At 38.3% G+C, this 21,767-nt stretch overlaps 1 protein-coding gene across 1 annotated transcript; it reads right to left on the bottom strand.

The window, feature by feature from the left end:
* Positions 1-1,361: 1,361 nt before the first annotated feature.
* LOC103595308 (cytochrome c oxidase assembly protein COX16 homolog, mitochondrial) lies at positions 1,362-18,111 on the bottom strand. Its single transcript, XM_008578678.1, has 4 exons — positions 17,914-18,111; positions 9,278-9,349; positions 5,238-5,300; positions 1,362-1,710 (listed from the first exon to the last, which is right to left on the bottom strand). Exons 1-4 carry the CDS (start codon positions 17,980-17,982, stop codon positions 1,594-1,596), a joined length of 321 nt encoding a protein of 106 aa, XP_008576900.1. The 5' UTR covers positions 17,983-18,111; the 3' UTR covers positions 1,362-1,593.
* Between the last annotated feature and the right edge of the window lie 3,656 nt (positions 18,112-21,767).

Raw genomic sequence — 21,767 nt, 5'->3', positions numbered from 1 at the left:
GCCAGACATGTGGTTTACAAATATTTTCTTTCAGTATGTATGTTTTTTCATCCTTTTAACAGGGTCTTTGGGGAACAAAAATTGGTAATTTTGATGAGGGCCATTTGCCAAGTTTTTCTTTTATGAATATATTTTGGTAAGAACTATTTAAAAGAGTTATTCACTAGGTCTGAAAAACTTTCTCCTGTTTTTTCCTAAAAATTTTACAAGTTTTATCTCTTATATTTAAATCAATGATCCATTTTTGAGTTGCTTTTTGTATAAGAAGTAAAGTTTCGGTGGAGGTTGTTTGGTTTTTTTCTATGAAATCCAATTGCTCCTCCAGATAACTAAATCTTATGAATCATCTCTATCACAAATTATCACTAAATAATCAGCTTATTTTAATTTTTGCTAAAACTAAACTGCTGAAAAGAATATCTTGACTGGAGGGCAAGATAGGATGGAATTATAATTTTTTGGCAATTAAAGGGAATTGAGACTTTTTCAATTGAGACTTTAAGCATCCAGAACTCAGCATGACATACCAGAAGGTGGGGGAACAAGGCTGTGCAAGGCAGGTTGAAAAGGAGTTAAGTTCAAAAAAACTAACTTCCCTTAATTCTATTCTTTTGCATAGAAATCGGATCACAGCAAACCCAAGTTTAAAACAAAACAAAACAAACCAAACCTAGAGAGTCAATTTGCATGCAAATTATGCTAAGGCATAAAGCATACCTTTAGGGGCCGGCCCGGTGGCGCACTGGATAGTGCGCCGCTTGGGAAGCGCGGTGGCGCTCCCGCCCGAGGGTTCGGATCCCACATACAGACCGGTTCCCGCTCGCTGGCTGAGCGAGGCGCGGGAGCAACACCGAGGGTTGCGATCCCGTTGCCGGTCCCCGGTCCGGTGCGGGGGCAACACTGAGGGTTGCGATCCGTTGCCGGACACGGAAAAAAGACAAAAAAGACAAAAAAAAAAAAAAGCATACCTTTAATAAGTGTTTCCCAGATTGTCGCCATTTGTGGATTACATTAACACATTTGCCCTGTCTGCTTACAATCACGTACAACTTCATGATTTTTGGCTTGGCCAGAAATGTAATTTCTTTAACATGTTTAATGGTATTAATATAATCATCAGGTGATGCTTTGGACACTGATTAGCACCCTATGTGAGGTATTATAAATAAAACCAAGACTCTTATCAGATTGTGATCACATATATTTTCCTAAAAAAAACCACAGCTTGACTTTACTGTGAGAATTTGGATCCACACATACTATTCTCATTAGGAATCAGGATGAAGTATCAACACATTGTCTTAGTGGCTGGTGGAAAAGGGATATGGGTGGGTAGTTGGAGAGTGGAATACATGACACTCTTTAACAGCAGCATTCAAATTTTTATTGAAAGGTGTAAAATATATGTGATCAACACTGTTACTTTCATTTGCAAATGGAATAAGCTAGGAAGTATAAAGACCTGTAGCTTGACTTTTTATCAAGATTATCTTATCAGGTTTCCACAGGTCTGGAATTTTCTTTCCACTGGATAGGAGTATGTAGTAGGAAGTCCAGTTGATAACATTTTTATTTTTTTAAAAACCAACATAATCAGACTGTCTTAGTCTTAAGGCTTTCTGGATTTCGTCCTTGGAGGAGGTCAGGATCTTCCCAAGGCCTCGGTCCTCGAATATTCTTCCAGTCATCAAAAGTGGAGTCCTTTATTTTCTACAGAACCACAAAAATTAAAGTATATTTATTAGTGCAAGAGCCCTGTGGCTATGATTAGGACATCACTGAATAAATGAATAAGTGATTGAGTGGAAAGAATCCAAAAGGCCTCAATTACAATTTTAGCAAATAAATCAACTGCAGACCAAACATGATAATTAAAGAAATGTCATATTTCTTAGGAGTTCAGAACTTTTGTTGCTTGCCATTGATGTTACTGCCTATCTTTTCCCCATAACAATAAAACTATTAAAATAGAAAAACTCTAGATGCCTTATTTTTGAGTGCATAAAGAATGGAAAAACAAAATCCAAATCTGAAGGCTGATCCAGCATAATGATGACTTAAAGGGTTAGCACGGGTGATGGTAGAAAATGAGAGGGAAAAAACCAAAGGTGGAGACCTCAATGTATTCTACAAGGAAGAAAAGAGACCAAGATAATTTGTCTTGCACCTGAAAAATGAGCCTGGGCTTAAGAATGAAAAGACTTTCCCCACAACTACCTATTTTGGGCAATTGAAACTAGTTTCAACTACACTTTGGATCATCTTACCTTCATTTAGTCTGAAGTGTCTCTCAAGCACAGGAATGAAGGCAGGATAAAAGGGAAGAACATAAATGTTTCTTCACCCTTCTACTAACCACCACTCTGATAGTAACTTTTATACATTTGCTGTTCTAGAATAATTCAGTAAAATAGAAAACAAGCTGAGATAACACAGGATAGCTTATATCCAGAGACAGGAAAAATAGTATAAATTTACCCTGACGCTTTGATACTAAGCATTACTCTTTTATTAACTAGTTGTATACCTTTGGCAAGTGATTTAAGCCATCTGGGCATTAATTCCAACATAAGTAATAATAAAATGCTGCTTCAGTTCTCAAATTCTATGGTTTCTAAGAGTTAGAAGGAAAATCTACTCACAGACAAACCCTCCATAGCATTGCTACTGGCATAGTACTTACACATCTACAAGTAGCAAGTTACACTTTTAGACCAAATAATGGGGATTCTTGTGAATAAAAACACTGCCTAAATTTCACTTTTAGTTTTACCAGGAGTCTGTATGAAATATATATGGAGAAACAAAATTCTACTAATTTAGCAAGATGAGGGTATTTTCAAGTGTAGTTATAAAATGATCTAAAGTTATTAAAAGGTTTTAATAAAAATGTGGCCATTATCTAGACAACATAAGATATATATACTTAGGAGAATTTACGACAGTTCTTAGATGAGATTCAAGGTTGACAGAACAAGTTCTCGCAAAAGTGGTCCAGTCTTTAGAGATCTTTAGTGAAGAAAAAATTCTCTGTACAATTCTGCATAACATACAGAGTGGCTGAAGACTCGGCTATGTACATGTGCTAGGTAAGACCACCTAAGGGTAACCATTTAATAGCCAACGACTATAGGACTAAGTGTAGAATAGAGTCAAGAAATGATGAGAAAAAGAAGTGTCAGGCATATTGAATTTTCAGTCCTACCAGAGTGGAGACCTCTCCTTAATACCTTGTTGCTACCTTGACATCCAGCTAAGGCACCAAAAAGGCTACTCCTTAGGAGTGAGGATTATGCCTGAGAATAAGCCCTACTTTAGACTCACCCCAACAAAACTTAATGCCAAGGCCTGACAAGATCCTCTGAGGAGACAGTTTAGAAATTGACTCCCATCAAGTTACAGGGGCCTAAGAAACACTGTAGCCTTTCCACAGATTCTCCCTTACAAAGCAAGTTCAAGATGCTCAGCCAATAGTTAAATTGCCTACTAAAATGAAAATCAGCACTCTTTAGCAGTCTCTTTAATGTGTTATTGACAATGTTCACTTTTCAATAAAAAATAACCAGACATACAAAGAAAGAAGAAAATATAATCCAGTAAAACATAAGAAAACCTTAATAGATGGAGAACATCCTCCCTCACCAAATCCCATAATATAATGTGCTATTAAACTCTTTGATTTTTGCTAATCAAATGGGTGAAAAATGACACTTCATTATAACTTCAATTGACATTCCTATTATTATAAGTTGAGGATCTCTTCCTATGTTTAAGAAGAATACTTATTTCCCCTAAACTCCTTACATACTTTGTCCATGTTCCTATTGACCAAGCAAGTTCTTGAATTTTTTCTTATTGATTTGTAGGTGCTCTTCATATTTAAACAATTCACCATGATAAGACAAACTGTATTTAGGATTTCTAATTTAACTTGTGACTTTATATACATTAATTTTTTTAGGCTGAACTTTTGAAATTGTATGTATGAATTCATCAATCTCTACTTCTACAGCTTCTGGGTTTTTCTTTTCTTTTTATTTTTAAATCACATTTAAATAGGCTTTTCTGACTCAAGACCACAAAAAAAAATCTCCATATTTTTTTTTCTCCTAGTCCTTTTGGCATTTTGTTTTTTATTTTTAAATTCTTGATCTGGAATTCATTTGTTTGTAGTATATAAAATATAGATCCAGAGGTCCTGAGGCATGAAGCTGGGGACCTAACCTCCGCCCACAACCAGGCATACCGCCAGCGCCACACGGCCTGCCTAGGGTCCTGAGGTATGGAGCGAGGGACCGGACCCTCTGCCCACAACCAGGCACACCACCAGCATCACGAGGCCTACCTGGGGTCCTGAGGCATTGAGCCGGGGACTGGATCCTTCTCCCACAACCAGGCACACTGCCAGAGCCATGGGGACCACCTGGGGTCCTGAGGCATGGAGTCAGGGACCGGACCCCCTCCCACAACCAGACACACTGCCAATGCCACCAGCAACTAGGTAAGGAGCATGCCAAAACATCACATCCATGTGGGTGGCCCACCACGGCCACCACAATAACCACGGCTGCTGCAAAAGTGGCTAGAAGCCACAATCACCGTGCAGATGGTCTGCCAGCCCCTGGAGTGCATTGACACAAGGCAATTCACCAGCAGAGATAAAAGAAAAGAAGAGGATGTCTCTCTCCACAAAGCCCATTCCAGAGAGACAGAAGAAGCATTTGCTCTATGATAATATTGGGGGACCTGAACACACCTCTCAGCATTGGACAGATCATCTAGGCAATAAATCAAAAGAGTAACCATTACTCTTTCAGAAGGAGAGATGAAATCTAGGGTTATCAGAGGTGAGAGGAGGGAAGGAGAGGGGGCTGGGGAGAGATTGGTCAAGGGGCATAAAGAATAAGTACGCTTTGTAACTATATATATATATATATATATATATATATATATATATATATATATATTTATATATATAATTAGTAATATTGATTTGATCAACATATGTCAATGTTGAACCCCCAAAATATGTATAATCAATTATGATTCAATAAAAATTTTAAAATATAGATCCATCTTTATTTTCTTTCCAAATGACTATATAGTTTACCAAATACCATATATTCAACATAAATAATTTTTTCTGTACTACTAATAATTTAAGTTTATAATAAGACAGATAGACACAATCTCTAGTAAGACTGTTACAAAACAGAGACTACATTAATATACTGTACCTCATACTCTGACTCTAAAGATACTTTACTCATTTTCAGTTTTTTTTCCAATTCAGGATCAATCTGTAGAAAAGAGATAGGAGCCATAAGTTATTTAAGTTTGTTAGATGTGATTTTCAACTTTAAAAATTATAGAAGGCATGGCTGAGATAGTATGATTGATTACAAACATATGGCATAATCTCTACCATCCACTCCAATCACATAATAACTAATGTACTACTACCACCACTACCACAACTAATAGCAGCTAATATTTACTAAGCATTTCTTTGTGCCAGAATTTTGACATATATTATCTTGCTTAATTCTCACAAAATCTAAGAGGTAAGTATTATTACTATCCGTATTATCACAAGTAAGGAAAATGGGACTAGGAAGTTTAAATAACTTGTCAAAGAGGCAGAGCTTAGCTTTGACCACTGGCCCTTTGCCTCCAGAGTCCACACTATTAACCACCAACCTAAATTATGATACATAGCAATGATACAAAAAAGACTATTAAATATAATGCTACACTTGAAAAGAAAAAAGAACACCTTCCATAAAGAACACCTTCTTTAGAAATAAAGAGATATCTATATGAAAAAATTAGGATTCTATAGTGGTAAATAGGAGCTGATGTCATGTTACTTGTGTTGGCAAAGAATGTGATCGCTGAAATTAATAAACAAACAACAACAACCAGAAAAAAAAAACCCAAATTAAATTAAATTAAATTAAATAGCTGAATGGTGAGTGACTGAACATATTTTAGACTAAATACTGGTGTTCTGAGGAGAGATGAATAAACATGATTGACTTAAAAGTACTTGCCTGTCTCACCTTGGACCTGTAAAATTCAGTCTTCATATGTGTTTTCACATCCCTGTCTCTACCATGCCCAATCTCAATTTCTTTTTTGCACACTGTGTAGTATGCTCTGTTTTGGTCATTTAACTCCCTAGTCCAGTTGTATGTGTTCTTTCATCTCTCATTAAAATAACAGACTCATTTAGCTTTCTTTTTCAGTTGACGTCTGGATCATACTGGCATTGGTATTGTAATTGTTCTCATTTTTATTATCTGAATCTTAGAAAACATAGTCACGATATTTATAATGTTAAAAATTAAGCTAGCACTGTCTTTACAAAGCACAACAGACAGGCAAAGTCAAAGACTATTTCTGCTTATGATTGCAACGTACTTAAATTGGATCACTTAGTGTGATGCAACAATGGATGATTTGTGGTTGTTAGCATCAGCACCCAGAATAAAAAACAGCAACAGCCACTAGGGACAGCAGATAAACTATGCCATATCTATTTCACACTAAAAATTGAAAGTTGTTGTTTTCAGCTTGTATTTTTTTGGCCCAAATTATGGGTCTTGTGCTTTCCTCTCAACTTTCCACACCCATCACTGAAAAGCACGGATTTTTGTGTCCTGAGATGCCGAACTTTCAGTACTAAAATCAGGACAGTCTAAGGCAAATTAGGATGGCTGGTCACCCCAAATTCATACTGTCTTTTTCCACCTGTCTACAAACTTCTCAACTGAACTTATCCTCTTCTTGATCCTTCTCAACTGACACTGTCTTCTAGATCCCAGTTTCAAACCCCTTTGACCTCAGCAATCTTGCCCTCTTGACCATCCCCGCCTTGACCTCAACTTCTCAATCCTTGTAACTGCTGTCAACTTCAACCAATTTTTTCTTCTCAGTCCTTAAGAACCAAATTCATCCTCTCAATTCCTCTCGACATCAGCCTACCTCATCCTTTCTACCTTGTTTAAACTCAACCTCACCCAACCACTGATTCTTGACTTCACTGGAATTTGACTTCTCAATATCAATCAACCTTGACCTCTCAATCTCAGTAGGCCATGTTCTCTCATCCCTCTCACCTCAACCTTTTCCTCTCATCCCACTCCTATAGACGTTAACAAACCTCATATTTTAAACCTTATTCTCTGGACTTCAAATGACCTTGTCCTCCCAGCTTTAATCAACATCATTCTCTTGTTCTCTTTACTTTGACCCCATCTTCCAGACCTCTCCTGTTATCTCAACCTCCCTTACCCTCTCTCCTTAACTGGGTGACTAGAATAACCATTTATCCAGTCCTCAAAACCAAAACCTTGAGTCATCTCAGATTTATTCCCTTTTATATTACATACATCAGTCATCAAATACTCTCAATTTACTGCTAAAATTTTATTTAGAACCCATTCATTTCTCTTTATCATCACTGCAAATGTTTTATTTCAGGTTTCAGTATTGTTCATTTATACTACTACAACAGAGTCCTAACAGGTCTCTTTACTTCCAATCTAAACAATCTCTTCCCTTCTGCCTTGCTCCCACAATTCCCATCCACCCTATACTCCACTGTCAGAGAGCTATTTCTAAAATGAAAATCTGACCGTATGCCCAATACTCCCTCTACCTTAAAGAATATAAATCACTTCTATCATTTAGCTAACTCCTACTCATTCTTAAAGCCTAATTCAAGGGTTGATATTTTTAGTAATAAACCTTCTCTAATTTTCCTTTCCCAAGTCTAAATCATATGCCTTTCCTTGAAGTTCTAGTAATGTTTTATATAGAATTCTAATATAGCATTTTACTGGGCATTGGAATATGTTTGGGTACATTTTTACATTATATGTCTTTGAGCCTTGATTATGCCATAGGTTTTGTTAAGAACCAGTTTCTTGCCACTTTATCTGCAGGCTCTAACAGATGATTAACACATAATAAATATTCAATTATTTTTCAAATACATACACGTTCTCCCACTTCTAAAAGTGTGATTACTATAACTTTCATTTTAAAGGAAAAGAGAAAAAATTCTTTGATGAAGTAATTGGGATGCTAACTGAAGCCTTTTAAGACAGTTAAACTGAAAATAGTTAGTTAACTAAAAACTGACTAACTGAAATTGTTCAATTATCTACAAATTGTTCTATTCCCTCATAGAAACTACATAAAGTTAGTATTTAATCTCTAGTGTCTTTAAGACTAGCTGGAGTTGATTTTCTCAAACCATAAAATTAACTGAGAAAACTGAATAGGCCTTTATACTCTTTGCCTTCCCACTAATGTTACCAAGGTCTGCCAATGAAATACATACAAAGGTACCTCAAAAAGTTTGTGGAAAAACGGAATTAAAAGATAATACAGGGGTGGCTGGTTAGCTGTCTTGGTCAGAGCGTGGTGCTAATAACACCAAGGTCAAGGGTTTGAATCTCTGTACCTGCCAGCCGCTAAAAAAAAAACCAACAACCCAGTAATACAAATCTTTCCATGAACTTTTTGAAGACCCGTCATATACTACTTGGAAAAAACTTCAAATATCACATATGTGCCATAAACAAAAACTATTTACTTCTGTATGACTGAACCAGAGTTCTTATGTAACAGCTGGCCTGAATTTCACAGTAATCGTGCAATCATAGAAGGTAAGAATCCTAGCTCTACAGTCATGTAACCTTAGGCAAAATACTTAAGCTCAGTTTTCTCATCTGTAAAATAAAGACAGTAATATGTATAGGAACTAGTAGAGTCCTACCACAAAGTAGATACTATGAGAAGATAGGCATCTTTATTTATAATGAAAAATAATTTTGTTTTCTTTTAGTGTCAGTTACTAAAGATACATATCAATATAATTTACAAATTACTGATATTAATATGAAATAACTAATTTATAATTGGAGAAATAAAATGAACTGAAATTGTTGACCTATGTTCTTTCTTTAGTCCCTTCTAAATCCTAAAAACAGCTACATCAGAGCATATTCTGTGGCAGAAAGCTAAGCAATATTGCCAATTTTGTAGTGAATAAGGAGACAGGTTACTAAATCTTTTACATTTCATGGTTCACTTCCATGTGATCATTAATGTTGTTTTAAAAATTAAGAATTAAGAGCACAAAGATCATACGTTAGCTTTGAAAAGCACGACAAACTCAGACTGCTTAGTATACTGAGTATAACTTTCTCCTAAACCAGACACACATATACTCAGGCACATGTCAAACTCCAATTACAGTTCTTACCTTACTCTTTACAGCATCATATCGGATTTGTGAAAACTCACGAAGACCAAAAGAACCTCCAACAATCAGCAACTGAAACAAAGATAGGAAACAATTAATCAAAACAGAAGGGTACAATTCAGCCTATTTATAGATTACTTATCTAAACAATAACATGAAAAAGACCTTAGCCAGAGAACAGCCATCTTTGGGGTAACTAGGACCAAGCAGAAAATTTCAGTTAGCCATAAACTTGGGAACTGGCAATCATCAATTTTTTCAGGTTAGCAGAGGAAATGAGAAACTGCCCATATGGCTGAAACTGCCTAAAGATGAAATCTTGCTCCCAAAGTATCCTTCTTAAAAGTTTATTTCTGTTTGTCTCCCATTACATTCTCTTACGCTGATTTACTTTAGATGTTGCGCACCTAAAATTAAGAATTAAAACTGAGTTTTATTGTTTTTCTTACCTCCCTAATCAACTACAAACAGAGGAAATCCAAGAGAAAGGATTATTAACTCACCATCTTGCTTAAAGGAAAATTGCATCCACATTAGTTAGAGGTATGAGTCAGATATTTTTATGTTCCAGTGATGCTTGACTGAGGTTACTGTCTTAGAGCTCTCCCTAGGAGATAAGGACTCCAACCCTGAAATAACATCAAGAGCTTGAAGATGACCACTCCACCAACTGCAGAGTCTGACATCATGAGACCCTAACGTTTGACTCAGATCTTCTTCTGATCCCATGACCATGTCCCACAGGACAAAACTCTTACCTCACCTTCCCGCCTCTTCCCCTTTATAACCCCAGAACAGGTATCAGAAGGCAGGATGATTTCAGCCTCGTTATCCCCCAGATGCTAGGACAAAACTCTTACCTCACCTTCCCGCCTCTTCCCCTTTATAACCCCAGAACAGGTATCAAAAGGCAGGATGATTTCAGCCTCGTTATCCCCCAGATGCTGGTTATCTAATAAACCTTCCAAACCTTGCACCAACTTTTGAGCCATTTGTTTAGTGTGAGAGGGCAAGCCAAGCCTGGCTTCCAGTAACAAACAGAGACACAGATTATACAAAATCCTATAGGCTATTTTTCCTGGTAATTTACTATTTATCTTTTCACAGTAAGTGTAATATATACTGTTTTGGAAACATTACAGTACATCACTACCAAATACCAAAATCAGCACCCCATACCTGTACTTGATTTTATGGTTTAAATGACATCATGACAAGCATTGTATTATTTGATCCTTACAACAGATCTATCAGCTAAGGAAAAGAACAAAAACAAAAACAAAACCCAAAGCATTTAACAAATGAGGAAATAAAAGCACAGTCAACTAAATGACATGCCCATTGTTAACTCAGATTTGGCCTGAGGCTGTCTCTACTTTAAGTTCCTCAGAAACCTAACTTAGTAGATAATAAACCTGATTACCAACTGGTCAGACCTTGTCCAAATAGGGCAAATACTTAGCTATAACCAACCAAGCTACTTCTGTACTTTACTTCTTTGTTCTGTCTATACTCACAGCCCTTGTTGCAGAGCAGTGCTCTCTGAACCTCTTCTAGTTCTGAGTGTTGCTTCATTCATGAATCCTCTTTGCTCAATAAACTCCATAAAACTTTTGTTCAAATTTTTTCTTTTAACGCCATTATTACACAGGGTAGTCCCAGGAATAAAAATCTGGCCTTGTTCCTTCAGGATCAGAATTCTTTCAATTTTATGATTTTGCAAAATAATCCAATTTGAGAGTGTGGTGGTCTGCTGTGGCTAATGTCTGGAATCCTGTCGACATCGCCAATTGTCTAGCTCTTAATTCTGTTCGTGAAGCCAATTGTAAAGCTAGGCGACCACGCTAGTTGTTGGGCTCTTTTACCTTCCGGTTATCCTGCCACCAACTAGGCTGACTGTTGAGCTAGGGCTGGGTCTGGAGCTCCCAGATCCCTCAAGCCCATTCACAGACTGGGTCACAAACCCTTCATATGCCAGGCTGGGTCTGTCTCTGTCTCTGTCTCTCTCTGTCTCCCCTCTCAACAGAGAGCACTGTCCCTCATTTTCTTATCAAGTGATAAAGGAATCTCATGAAATATGCCACATTTCTCACTGTGTAGTAAACCTTAAAAGATCCCCCAAACTGTCACTGCTGCTTCATCATCTTGTCCAAAAATCTAATTGGCTTTGATCCCTTTTCCTATAGATGCAAAAGTCTAGTCATCTGAAAAAAAATAAAGTTTGATCTCACCTTCCTTTTTATGTAAATATGTTCATATTACCGATTTAAGAATTAAATAAAAAAGACATAAAACATTATAAAGCATATTTTATAACTCTGAAGTTGTGAATACTAACAAAACCTTGAGGCTATGAATTTCAAAACCCATTAAATGAGATCACATAAAAATTTAAACCTTCAATCCTGAGAAATAAATAAAATAAAAACAACATAAAATCAAAATACAACAAATCAGGAAAAATATTTGACATGTATAAACAGCTAATATCTGCAATGTCAATATGTAAGAATGCTTTGTATAGGTAAAATAACTTTTATATTTTAGTTTCAATGAAAAGACACACCCCTGGTTTTCTTACTTCCTCTCAATCTCCTTTTATTCATTCTTCCTCACCTTTCCAACCAAACATTACACTGAACTGTAGACCTGCCTTCCTATTTGACATCTCCACTTGAAAGTCTAAGAGGTATATACAAATTAATATAAAAGAATAACTCTTGATCCTTATCCCAATCCTCTTTCTGTCCCAACCTGCCTCTAACCAATCTTTCACATCCCAATAAATGTCAATTACTTTCTTTTTTTTTTTTTCCTTTTTGTCTTTTTTCGTGACCGGCAACGGATCGCAACCCTCAGTGTCGCACCCGTACCGGACCCTGACCGGCAATGGGATCGCAACCCTCGGTGTTGCGCCCGCACCTCGCTCAGCCAGTGAGTCGCTGGTCTGTATGTGGGATCCGAACCCTCGGCAGGAGCGCCGCTACACTCCCAAGCAGCGAACTGTAGCAGTGCGCCACTGGGCCGGCCCTCAATTACTTTCATCCAATTCCTCAAGTCCGGTCTGTATGTGGGATCCGAACCCTCGGCAGGAGCGCCGCTACACTCCCAAGCGGCGAACTGTAGCAGTGCGCCACTGGGCCGGCCCTCAATTACTTTCATCCAATTCCTCAAGTCAACTTCTTTGAAGTCATCTTTAGCTCCTCATTCATATATCACAAGTAATCCATCCCTGAGTTCTGTCACCTCTACTTTCAAAATATTTCTTGAATATGACAATTTCTGACTATATCCTCTTCTAATACCCTCTTCTAATTCAGGCCACCATCATCTCTTTCTTGGACTACTGCAATCACAGTACCCAGCATAATAAAGAATTTGTCTGATCTATGTCTTGGGTTCCTAGGAAGGAGCTTTTAACTTGGAATTTCCTGAGTGATAGGAGTATCTGTTATTCATGGTGGGCCCCTGGGACAACACCTGAGTTTATGCTCATGAAGTGACTCATGGTAGCGCCTAGATGGTTTCAGGATAGAGGCTGGCCATGCTGGAAAGACCAACCATGTGACTAAAGGGTTGAGGGTTTGAGCTACATGATATCAATCTGACCTCCATACCACCAGGGAGGGGAGAGGGGCCGGACACTGTTCAATCATGAAGCCAATGATTCAATCACCCACGCCACTGTAATGAAACCCCAATAAAAATAATAGACACTGAAGCTTGGTTGAGCTGGTTGTTGAACACATCAGTGTGCTGGGAGGCTGACACACCCTGATTCTATGGGGAGAGGACAGAACTTCTGTTTTAAGGCCCTCCCAGACTTTGCCCTATGGGTCTCTTCTTCGGCCTGTTCCTAATTTGTGCCCTTTATAATAAAACTGTAATTGTAAATATAGTGCTCTCCTGAGTCTGATTCCTTCTAGTAAATTACTGAACCTGAGGGGGTAGTGGGAACACCCAAATTTGTAACTAGTTGGTCAGAAGAACTGATGGCCTGAGAATCCCAGAGTTTTCACCTAGTATCTGAAGTGAGGGGAGTTTTGTGGAGGACTGTGTCTAGTAAGTGTGTGCATGTATGTGTGCCTAGTTAGCATCTAAACTGCAATGCACCACCTACCACTTGTTACCATAGAATCCACACTAATTAAATATCTTCATTTGTACTCTAGATCCCATCTTCCCTTAGCTACTGAAGGACACTGATTCATCAATTCTCCCCTTTCCTGTATCATCAAAATCTTGCTCACCACTACATAATTCATCATTAAAAATGCTATTATTTCTCCTATCTTATTAACAGATTTTTTTAGATCTCACTTCCTCACCAGTTACTAACCTATTTCTTTATTCGTAACAGCAGTAAAATTTCTCAAATGAGTTGTCTATATTCACTGCTCCTCCCACTGTGTCTTAGACCCATTCCAACCATCAATGACATCTACATTACTAAATCCAATGGTTAATTCTCTGTTCTCATCTTATTTCATGAACAAAATTTGACAGTCGATCATGCTCTACTCCTCTTCCCTTACACCTGGTTTTTATTTAGCCTCCGAGTCATTCCTGCTTAGTCTCCTTTATTGGTTCCTCCTGTACACCCCAACCCTATAATGTTGACATCCCCCAGGGCACAGTGTTTTGTCTTCTCTATCTATATTCACTTCTTTTATGATTCAATCAATCCTATGGCTTTAAAAACATTTATATATCGATTACAACATTCCACACTGATGTGCTCAAGCAGGAGCCCCAGTGGCACCAGGTGAACAAAGCAGACCAGATTAGCACTGCAAAGGCTCTGGAACCTAAATTATCAGGACAGCCCCAAATAGCAGGCTAAACCTAAACATGGTGACTGCCTGCTAAAGCAGAAGACTTACACAGATTATAGTTTCCTAACATAATATTCAAAATGTCCAACAATAAAAACTCACATGTCATAACAAGAACAAGGAAAATAACACCTTGAATTTAAAAAGACTATCAAGAGATGCTAACATAGACACAAATCAGACGTTGGAATTACCTCACAAAGATTTTAAAGAAACCATTATAAAAATGCTTCAAAGAGCAATTATCAATTTTCTTGAAACAAATGAAAAGCTAGAAAACCTCACCAAAGACAGAAAACATAAAAAAGAACCAAAGGGTGACATCAGTGAAATGGCGGAGTAAGTACCTCCAAAAATCTCCTCCATAAAAGCTATAAGAACGCTTGAAAAAAACTGTCAAATCAACTTTTTCAGAACTCTGGAAATTAAGCAAAGGCTTGCAGCAATGTGGGGAGCATTTACTTTAAAAAAAATGATTGAATCTCAGGAAGAACAGAAAGCTTGGTGGCATTTTTAACTTGCCCTATTCTCACTTCTTACCCCAGCTCCATGATAACCATGAAAACTAACAGTCTGCCATCACAGTGTAAAGCCTGGCAACCACTGAAGGGGGCAGAATGGGGTTGAAGCTCCTTAAAATCCCATTCTCTGAGAATTGTCATTATTTGACCAGTCTGGTGGTTCCTGAAAGAACCCACTCACAAGGCTATTTTTAGTTTACCTCACTTGGAGCTCAACCAGTATGCACAGACTTCTACCTGGAGGTGTTTGCTGAAAAAAAATCAGAGGCAACTGTTTAACATTATGACTGCCAGAGCTGGTGGGTAACAGTTAAGGCAAACAATAGGCTAGCCAAAAAGCTTCAAAAGAAAATGTGAGAAATAAGGTGTCCATGGAACACTTTGAAAAGCTCAAACATATTCCTGAGAATTTAGAAAACCAGACACATGAACAGAACTGTGTGCATGCCCAGAGCAGTGTGTATGTTCAGGAAAGACCTGAGAAGGCCCTAAACTCTCACCTATAGCTAACCTTGAAGCGCTGAGCAAACAAAAAGTGAAGGCTTAAGGTGGAGCAGTAAATCACATGGCTGAATGTTGAAGGAATGTCCAAGCAAGCATGCAGAGCCCCACAACAAAGATTGAGAGACTTGCTGGTCTAAGCAAACCTCTGCCCAATAAAAGGAAAAATAGTTTAATTTAAAAAATGGGGAAAATATTTGGACAGATATTTCTCCAAAGAAGATATACACACAACCAATAAACATTTGAAAAGATGCTCAACATCATTAGTCTTTAGGGAAATGCAAAATCAAAACCACAATAAGATACCATTTCACACCCACTAGAAAGGGTAATTATAAAAAAGATGGACAATAACAAGTGTTGACAAGGATGTGGAGAAATTGAAAACCTCATACACTTCTGGTGGCAATGTAAAATGATGCAGCCACTTTGGAAAACAGTTTGGCAGTTTCTCAAAAGTTAAACATGGAGTTACCATATGACTCAGCAATTCTACTTTGTTGGTATACACCCAAGAGAAACGAAAGCTACTTCCACAAAAAAATGTGTACACATATGTTCATAGTTTCATTATTCATAGTCGCCAAAAAATGGAAACAACCCAAATGTTCATCAATGGATAAATGGATAGACAAAATGTACATCCAAACAATGGAATATTATACAGACATAAAAAGGAATGAAGTATTCATACATGTTACAGTGTGAATGAACCTTGGAAACATTATTCTAAATGAATGAAGCCAATCACAAGAGACCACATGTATTATTCTAATATGAATGTCCAGAATAAGCAAATCTACTGACAGAAGAAGAACAGTGGTTGCCTGTAGTGGGATAAGGAGCAGGGGAGAATGGGAAGTGACTATTAATTGTTATGATGTTTCTTTTGGGGTGATGAAAGTGTTCTAAAATTAGATGACCATGATGATGGCTGCATAACAGAATATACCAAAAACAACGGAATTAATACTGTAAGTGGGTGAATTTTTTGATGTGTAGGAACAAGAATGTCACTGGTCAGATTAGAAGGGTAAATTCTGGGGACTAAATGGGCACTATGGAAGATGAAATAACACATATAGTCTCTTTTTCAAGTGGTTTAGAAGAGAAGGGAAGAAGAGATTATTAGCATATACCTGGTATTGCAAATCCTCTTCTGTATGTTGTTAATAAAGACTCTCACGAAGCATTAATATTTGTCCAAGAGAGGAAATAATATGAAGTTAAAGATAAATGTAGAATAGTAATTATGGCACATTTGACTGATGCACGATGAAGAAGTTGTATCTTTTGAATTCTTGCCAGTGGTGTTGGGTTTTAGAGTACTGAATGCAGGATTTTCCTCTACAAAATTATTTACATGTTTAGGGCCCATATTCAGAAACATGGTTCCCTAGGTCCAGTATAGACACAGGAGGCAGTTTAGAGTAACATACTTAGGAAAAAGGCTTCTGTGGTACTTTCCAGTCCATGAACTAAAACAAAGGAGGAAAACCCTAGAAAGCACTTCGATGCATAGTGGTTTTAAGACCTTGGCTTTCATGATTTCGAAAGGTAAGAAGCCAAATCAAACTGCTTCCATTGGACATGCTGGTGACCTAAAGCCAATGCCCACAGTAACAATGCTTCCGAATAGCCCTCCCTTTAGGGACGGAAGAATCTGTAGGGAGGATAGTATTTACACATGCCTTGTCATCTGCATAAATATAATTACTGTGTTATCTTTTAAAGACAAACAGTTATCTTTAAACTCTTTTAAAAATATATAAGAAGTTTTCTAAAGATGAAAAAATCCAGATTCATCAAAAATGAGTTTTAAAAAAAACAACCCATTACCTTTCTAAGATCACTTCTGTCCTTTAGTTCTGCATCAGTGCAAAAGCTGGTAACCTCACCTGTGCAAAAATCCACACCAAAGTAATAAACTACTCTGTACTTAAAAGAAAGCAGGTTTTGTTCATATGCTTTACATAAATCATTTGGTGACATCAAGGTTTGCTGAAGCAAAATAACTTGCCCATGGTCAAACAGCAAATAAAAGGAGTTGCCCAGATTCCAACTCTGACTGGTCTTATGTCAGCCACAACCTGCATTTTCATGACATCTTCAGGGAATTCAGTGTAGAACCGGAGGCGACCATATAAACACGAAAGCTGCTAAGTGCTTTAGAAATATAAACTATAACACAGCGATCACTTAAGAGCTGCTACAACGTGGCAGTTACCGTGCTAAACACTTTATTCACAAAGTTCATAGCAACACTGGAAGAATTTTCACAAACTAGGAAGCTGAAACCAGGAGACACCAGAAATCGTACAGTTAAATTAAATACATCTAGTCCAAATGATCCAGACTGTCATCAAAACCAGCGAGGGTTAAAAAAGTAAGTTTAGCAATCATCCAGACTTGGGCTAAACTCTGGTTCTGATACCGTTCTCTGAGCTTCCGTTTAACTCAACTGTGAATCGGGGACATTAACAACGACCGCGTTCGACGCTGGGAAAGATGCTACGCTCACAACTAGGCAGATCCTATTAACTACCAGGAAAGGGGAGAGAGAGACCGAGTTCCCCCTACGAGGTGGGGGTGGGGGGTGGGGGGTGGAGAACACTAGAAGAAAGACTGCCTGAAAGCTCTCAATCTATCGCCAGCCCCTTCCTGGCCCAGGTCCCGGTCCTCGGCCTCAAGGGCTAGATTCTCCGGAGCTTTGATGCAGTCAAGCAGGAGGTCCCGACCCTCCGGGAATCCCGGCCTCACTCCTGACTCCGCTCACCAACATGGGGACTCCGTAGCGAAGGGTCTTGTTCTTGCGCAAGGCGCGCATCGCCGCGGCTGCAAACATAACTTAACTCTCCGACTCGTTTAAACGCCCGATCTCAGCGGCTCAAGTTCCAGCCCAGACGAAGCCGCCCTTGACCCACCTCCTTTCCGTGGCTGTTCGTTGCGGGGTCCGTTACTGATAGTCCTCCGCCAGGCAAAAGCAATCGATTCATCGTAACATATTCGAGCGTCCGCCCAGAAATTGCGGCGTCCGCGCTTCGGTTCCGGACCGCCGGCGTGCAGTTGAGATGTAGGAACTTAAATCTGGTTCGCGGTCACGATCAAACTGATACAGAAACCGGTACCTCTCATGTTCTGGGTCTTGCCTAGTGTCTTCTTAGGATGTTCACTGGAACATAACAACTCAATAAAATCAGTTAAGGGCAAAAAAAAAAAAAAAAAAAAAAAATGGTATTTTGAAGCTAGTCCTCTAGTCTTTGTGCCTATTTGTGGGATGGGAAATGTACCAACTTAATGAAGATTTAAAAACAAAAATAATAAGTTGCTGGGAAGGTTAGATTGAATATAATCAGTGTAGTGTCTTATTAGTTATCACTGAATCTTTAATACTATTGGTTTTACTGCGAGATGGCCTGTAATCTTCATTTATGAATGCTTATTTCGCACTGATTCAACAACCCTACAGGCCACCTTTTTGCATGACATTGAAAGGTTCTAGGAACCTACAGATGAAAAGATATGACCACTACATTAAGGAAACTGGCGATCAAAAGGGCACACAGACATGTGTAAATTATTGTGATAGTTTAGGAAACAGCCCCCACTTGTACCATTTGCCAGGGTGCAGAAGAAGCCTCACCTAGAGTGTAGGTGACATAGAGTAGCAGCTCCTGAAATTTGTCCATCTGTCCCTGCCTCTCTATTGCCACTGAAATGTTTCTGGTTTAATCCCTTATCATCTTTCCACCTATTAAAGTAGCCCCCTAAGTGGTCTCCAGAGGAGAAACTCCAGATCTACCTTTAGGATGCTCCAATGATATCCATGTCTATAAGACCATATGGTCAGAAAAAAAAAAAAAACCCACAAAAACACGAATATTAATTCTCAAGTCTATCTTCCATACTACCGAAAGTTATGTAAGAGACTTAAACAATGATGAGATTCTCCCGCTCTTCCATACTGTGTTCACTCCAATTTTCTTAGCAAGGAATTTAAGGCCTTATGTAACATGACTTTGGCCTGCCTTTTCTGCCACCATTCACTCCATACTCCACTGGAGGATATACTATTCCTTGAGTATTCCATGAACTTCCACATCTTCAAAATGCAGCTCTGGTGACTCTAGTTCTTGAAGCCTCCCTCAGTCCACAGGCAATGTAAATTATATTCCCTCTTTAGAGCTCCAGTAGCCTTTGACTAAATTATATAAAAGAGCACTGTCACACTGTATTATCATTTTTAGTGTATAAAGTCATTATTACTCTGACTGACATATAAGCAAGATGAAAACAAGAGAACAGGAAGAATACTTCAGAGGCTGAATTTGAATCTTGTTTGGGGGTGGTGGGGAGGGGGAAAGCATCACCTGCATTAAGCCAAGGGAGACTTGAGAGTGATCAGGTAAGGTTTACTAAAATAAGACTCTAATCCCACTTGGCTAAGGAAGAGAGAACTTGAACCTGGGGCCTGAAGCAGTAGAAAGGTGAGAGGACTTAGCCTGAGAGGTTAAGTTAAACTACACATTTGGGGATATAGGAAGAAAATTCCATAGATTTATGGGAAAGGATCTGAAACAGGAGAATTTAAGTTTGGAAGGATGGGTTTATAAATAGCATTGCTATGGCTTATGAACAGGGTTTCCGTTAATGTTGTTATTCCTTTGTACTTTCTTTTGGACTGACTTATGCTTTTTGTTATTTATTTGTTTAATTCATCTCTGTGCATAGATGGAACTATATAGGGCTACAGAGTTTATTAGAGAATGTATTGTGAAGTATGTAATATTTGTATATGGCATTGTCTCTTACCTTATTCACTTTCCTTTGATATTTCAAAACTCATGCAGCATCCAGGTTAGTTAAGTGTTTTGCTTCTCCCACTTTCTCTCAAATCATAAAAGCCAAGAGCACTGCTTCTTACTGTCTCTTCACTACATAAAACATCACCCTACTGGATCCTACTTCATCCAAGCCCTGCACTCACCTAGTAGTTAATAATGGGCTAAATCATATACAAATATTGTAGCCAATAATTGGTTATCCTTTTCAGGTAAGATATATCCAATTTAAGTGACTATAGGCCTTCAGCCTCTTGTTTGTTCAGTCATTCAAATAAGAATTTAATGAGAAACTAGAGATGGCCCTGAAGGAGAGTAACTGCAAATAGTAGGAATTATAAGTATGCTTGAAGATTGTCTGGGTACAAAATCTGGGGTGGTGAGGAATTTAAGCACCTATCAAATCATACTATATATGTCTGTGCGTTATATATGTGTCTCCATTGTCTGTGCATTGTGCTCACCTTAAGCATTACTACAGTATACCCCAGTTTCTCCATCTGTTAAATCAGAATAAGTTGATATTTGTCATCATTTTACAATTCTCACAAAAAATGAATTTCTCATCGGTAGGGCATCTGTTGCTTTCTCAGAAATATGACTCAAATTCCATATTGTATTTCCAGCATTAATAAACAGTTAAAGAGCCAGCCTGTGGCTTACTTAGGAGAGTGTGGTGCTGATAACACCAAAGCCACAGGTTCGGATCCCTATATGGGGATAGCCGGTTAGCTCACTGGGTGAGCATGGTGCTGACACCACCAAGTCAAGGGTTAAGATCCCCTTACCGGTCATCTTTATTTAAAAAAAAAAATTAAAATGTTGACTCGGCCATCTTAACCATCACACTTCCTAGTAGGAGGATACAAAAATTTATATCCAGGAAACAAGGGATCTCTATCACCTATGCCAGTCCCTCAGGATTAGTATGTCCTTGATATCTAAGTAAATTACATTATCCTCCAGTATCTGCTCTGCCAGTGTTTAACTCGTGCAAGAACATGGGAGCATTGTTACAAAAAACACCAGTCTTCTTGAGAGCATTAGCACTGAGGTTAGGTTTTACAATTATGGCCAAAATTCATGACTATGGTATGGAAAAATTAGTCATGTCATGAATCTTTGGTTTTGTAATGCCTTTAACATCTACTATCTAATTTGATTCACTTAAAAATCTTACAAAGTTTGGGAGAGCATGGTTCCATTTTCTCATTTTACATGTGAGAAAATCAAGGCCCAGAAAGATTATTAAGAGGCTTGCATGCTCTCTTGCTTGAAAAAAAAAGGGGGTCTGCATAAGGTAACACTTTGTGAAGTAGTACAAATATCCCAAATAGAGCTAAACTTCCCAAGGGTTTGAATCCCCATAATGGCCAGCCACCAAAAAAAATCACTAAACTTCCTATAGAATTTGACAATATTGACTATCTTCTTGAAATTCCCTCCTCCTGTGGCTTCCATGGATGTTTAACTGCCATGGATCCTCTCCCACTCTGAGACTTCTTTTTGTTTTCTTCAGCCTTGTAAACCTTAAACTAAAGTCCTTAGATCTCTTCCATTTTCTCCCTATGTCCCAGTGACTCTCAAACTTTAATGTGCACCAGAATCTCCCAAAGAGCTGTGAAAACACAGACTGCTGGGCCCCATCACCAGAGTTTCTGATTCAGTAGGTCAGGGGTGGGGCCTGGAAATCTGCTTTTCCAACAAACTTCCAGGTGACATGGATGCTGCCAGTCTGGGGACCACACTGTGAGAACCACTACTCTATCCTATTTCTCTAGGTAAACTT

Source organism: Galeopterus variegatus, unplaced genomic scaffold, assembly GCF_000696425.1.
Source record: "Galeopterus variegatus unplaced genomic scaffold, G_variegatus-3.0.2 Scaffold1741, whole genome shotgun sequence".
NCBI lineage: Eukaryota > Metazoa > Chordata > Mammalia > Dermoptera > Cynocephalidae > Galeopterus > Galeopterus variegatus.
Note: the sequence above shows the minus strand (reverse complement) of the source record. Positions and strands in the feature narration are given on the sequence as shown.

Bases quoted from the DNA above. Each gene is read 5' to 3' on its own strand.
- LOC103595308 (XM_008578678.1), bottom strand. From the start codon at position 17,982: ATGTTTGCAGCCGCGGCGATGCGCGCCTTGCGCAAGAACAAGACCCTT. The intron at 9,350-17,913 runs GTGAGCGGAGTC...TCTTTGTTTCAG, and splicing joins GCTACGGAGTCCCCATGTTG to TTGCTGATTGTTGGAGGTTC. The intron at 1,711-5,237 runs GTACAGTATATT...GTGGTTCTGTAG, and splicing joins CTTTAGAGTCAGAGTATGAG to AAAATAAAGGACTCCACTTT.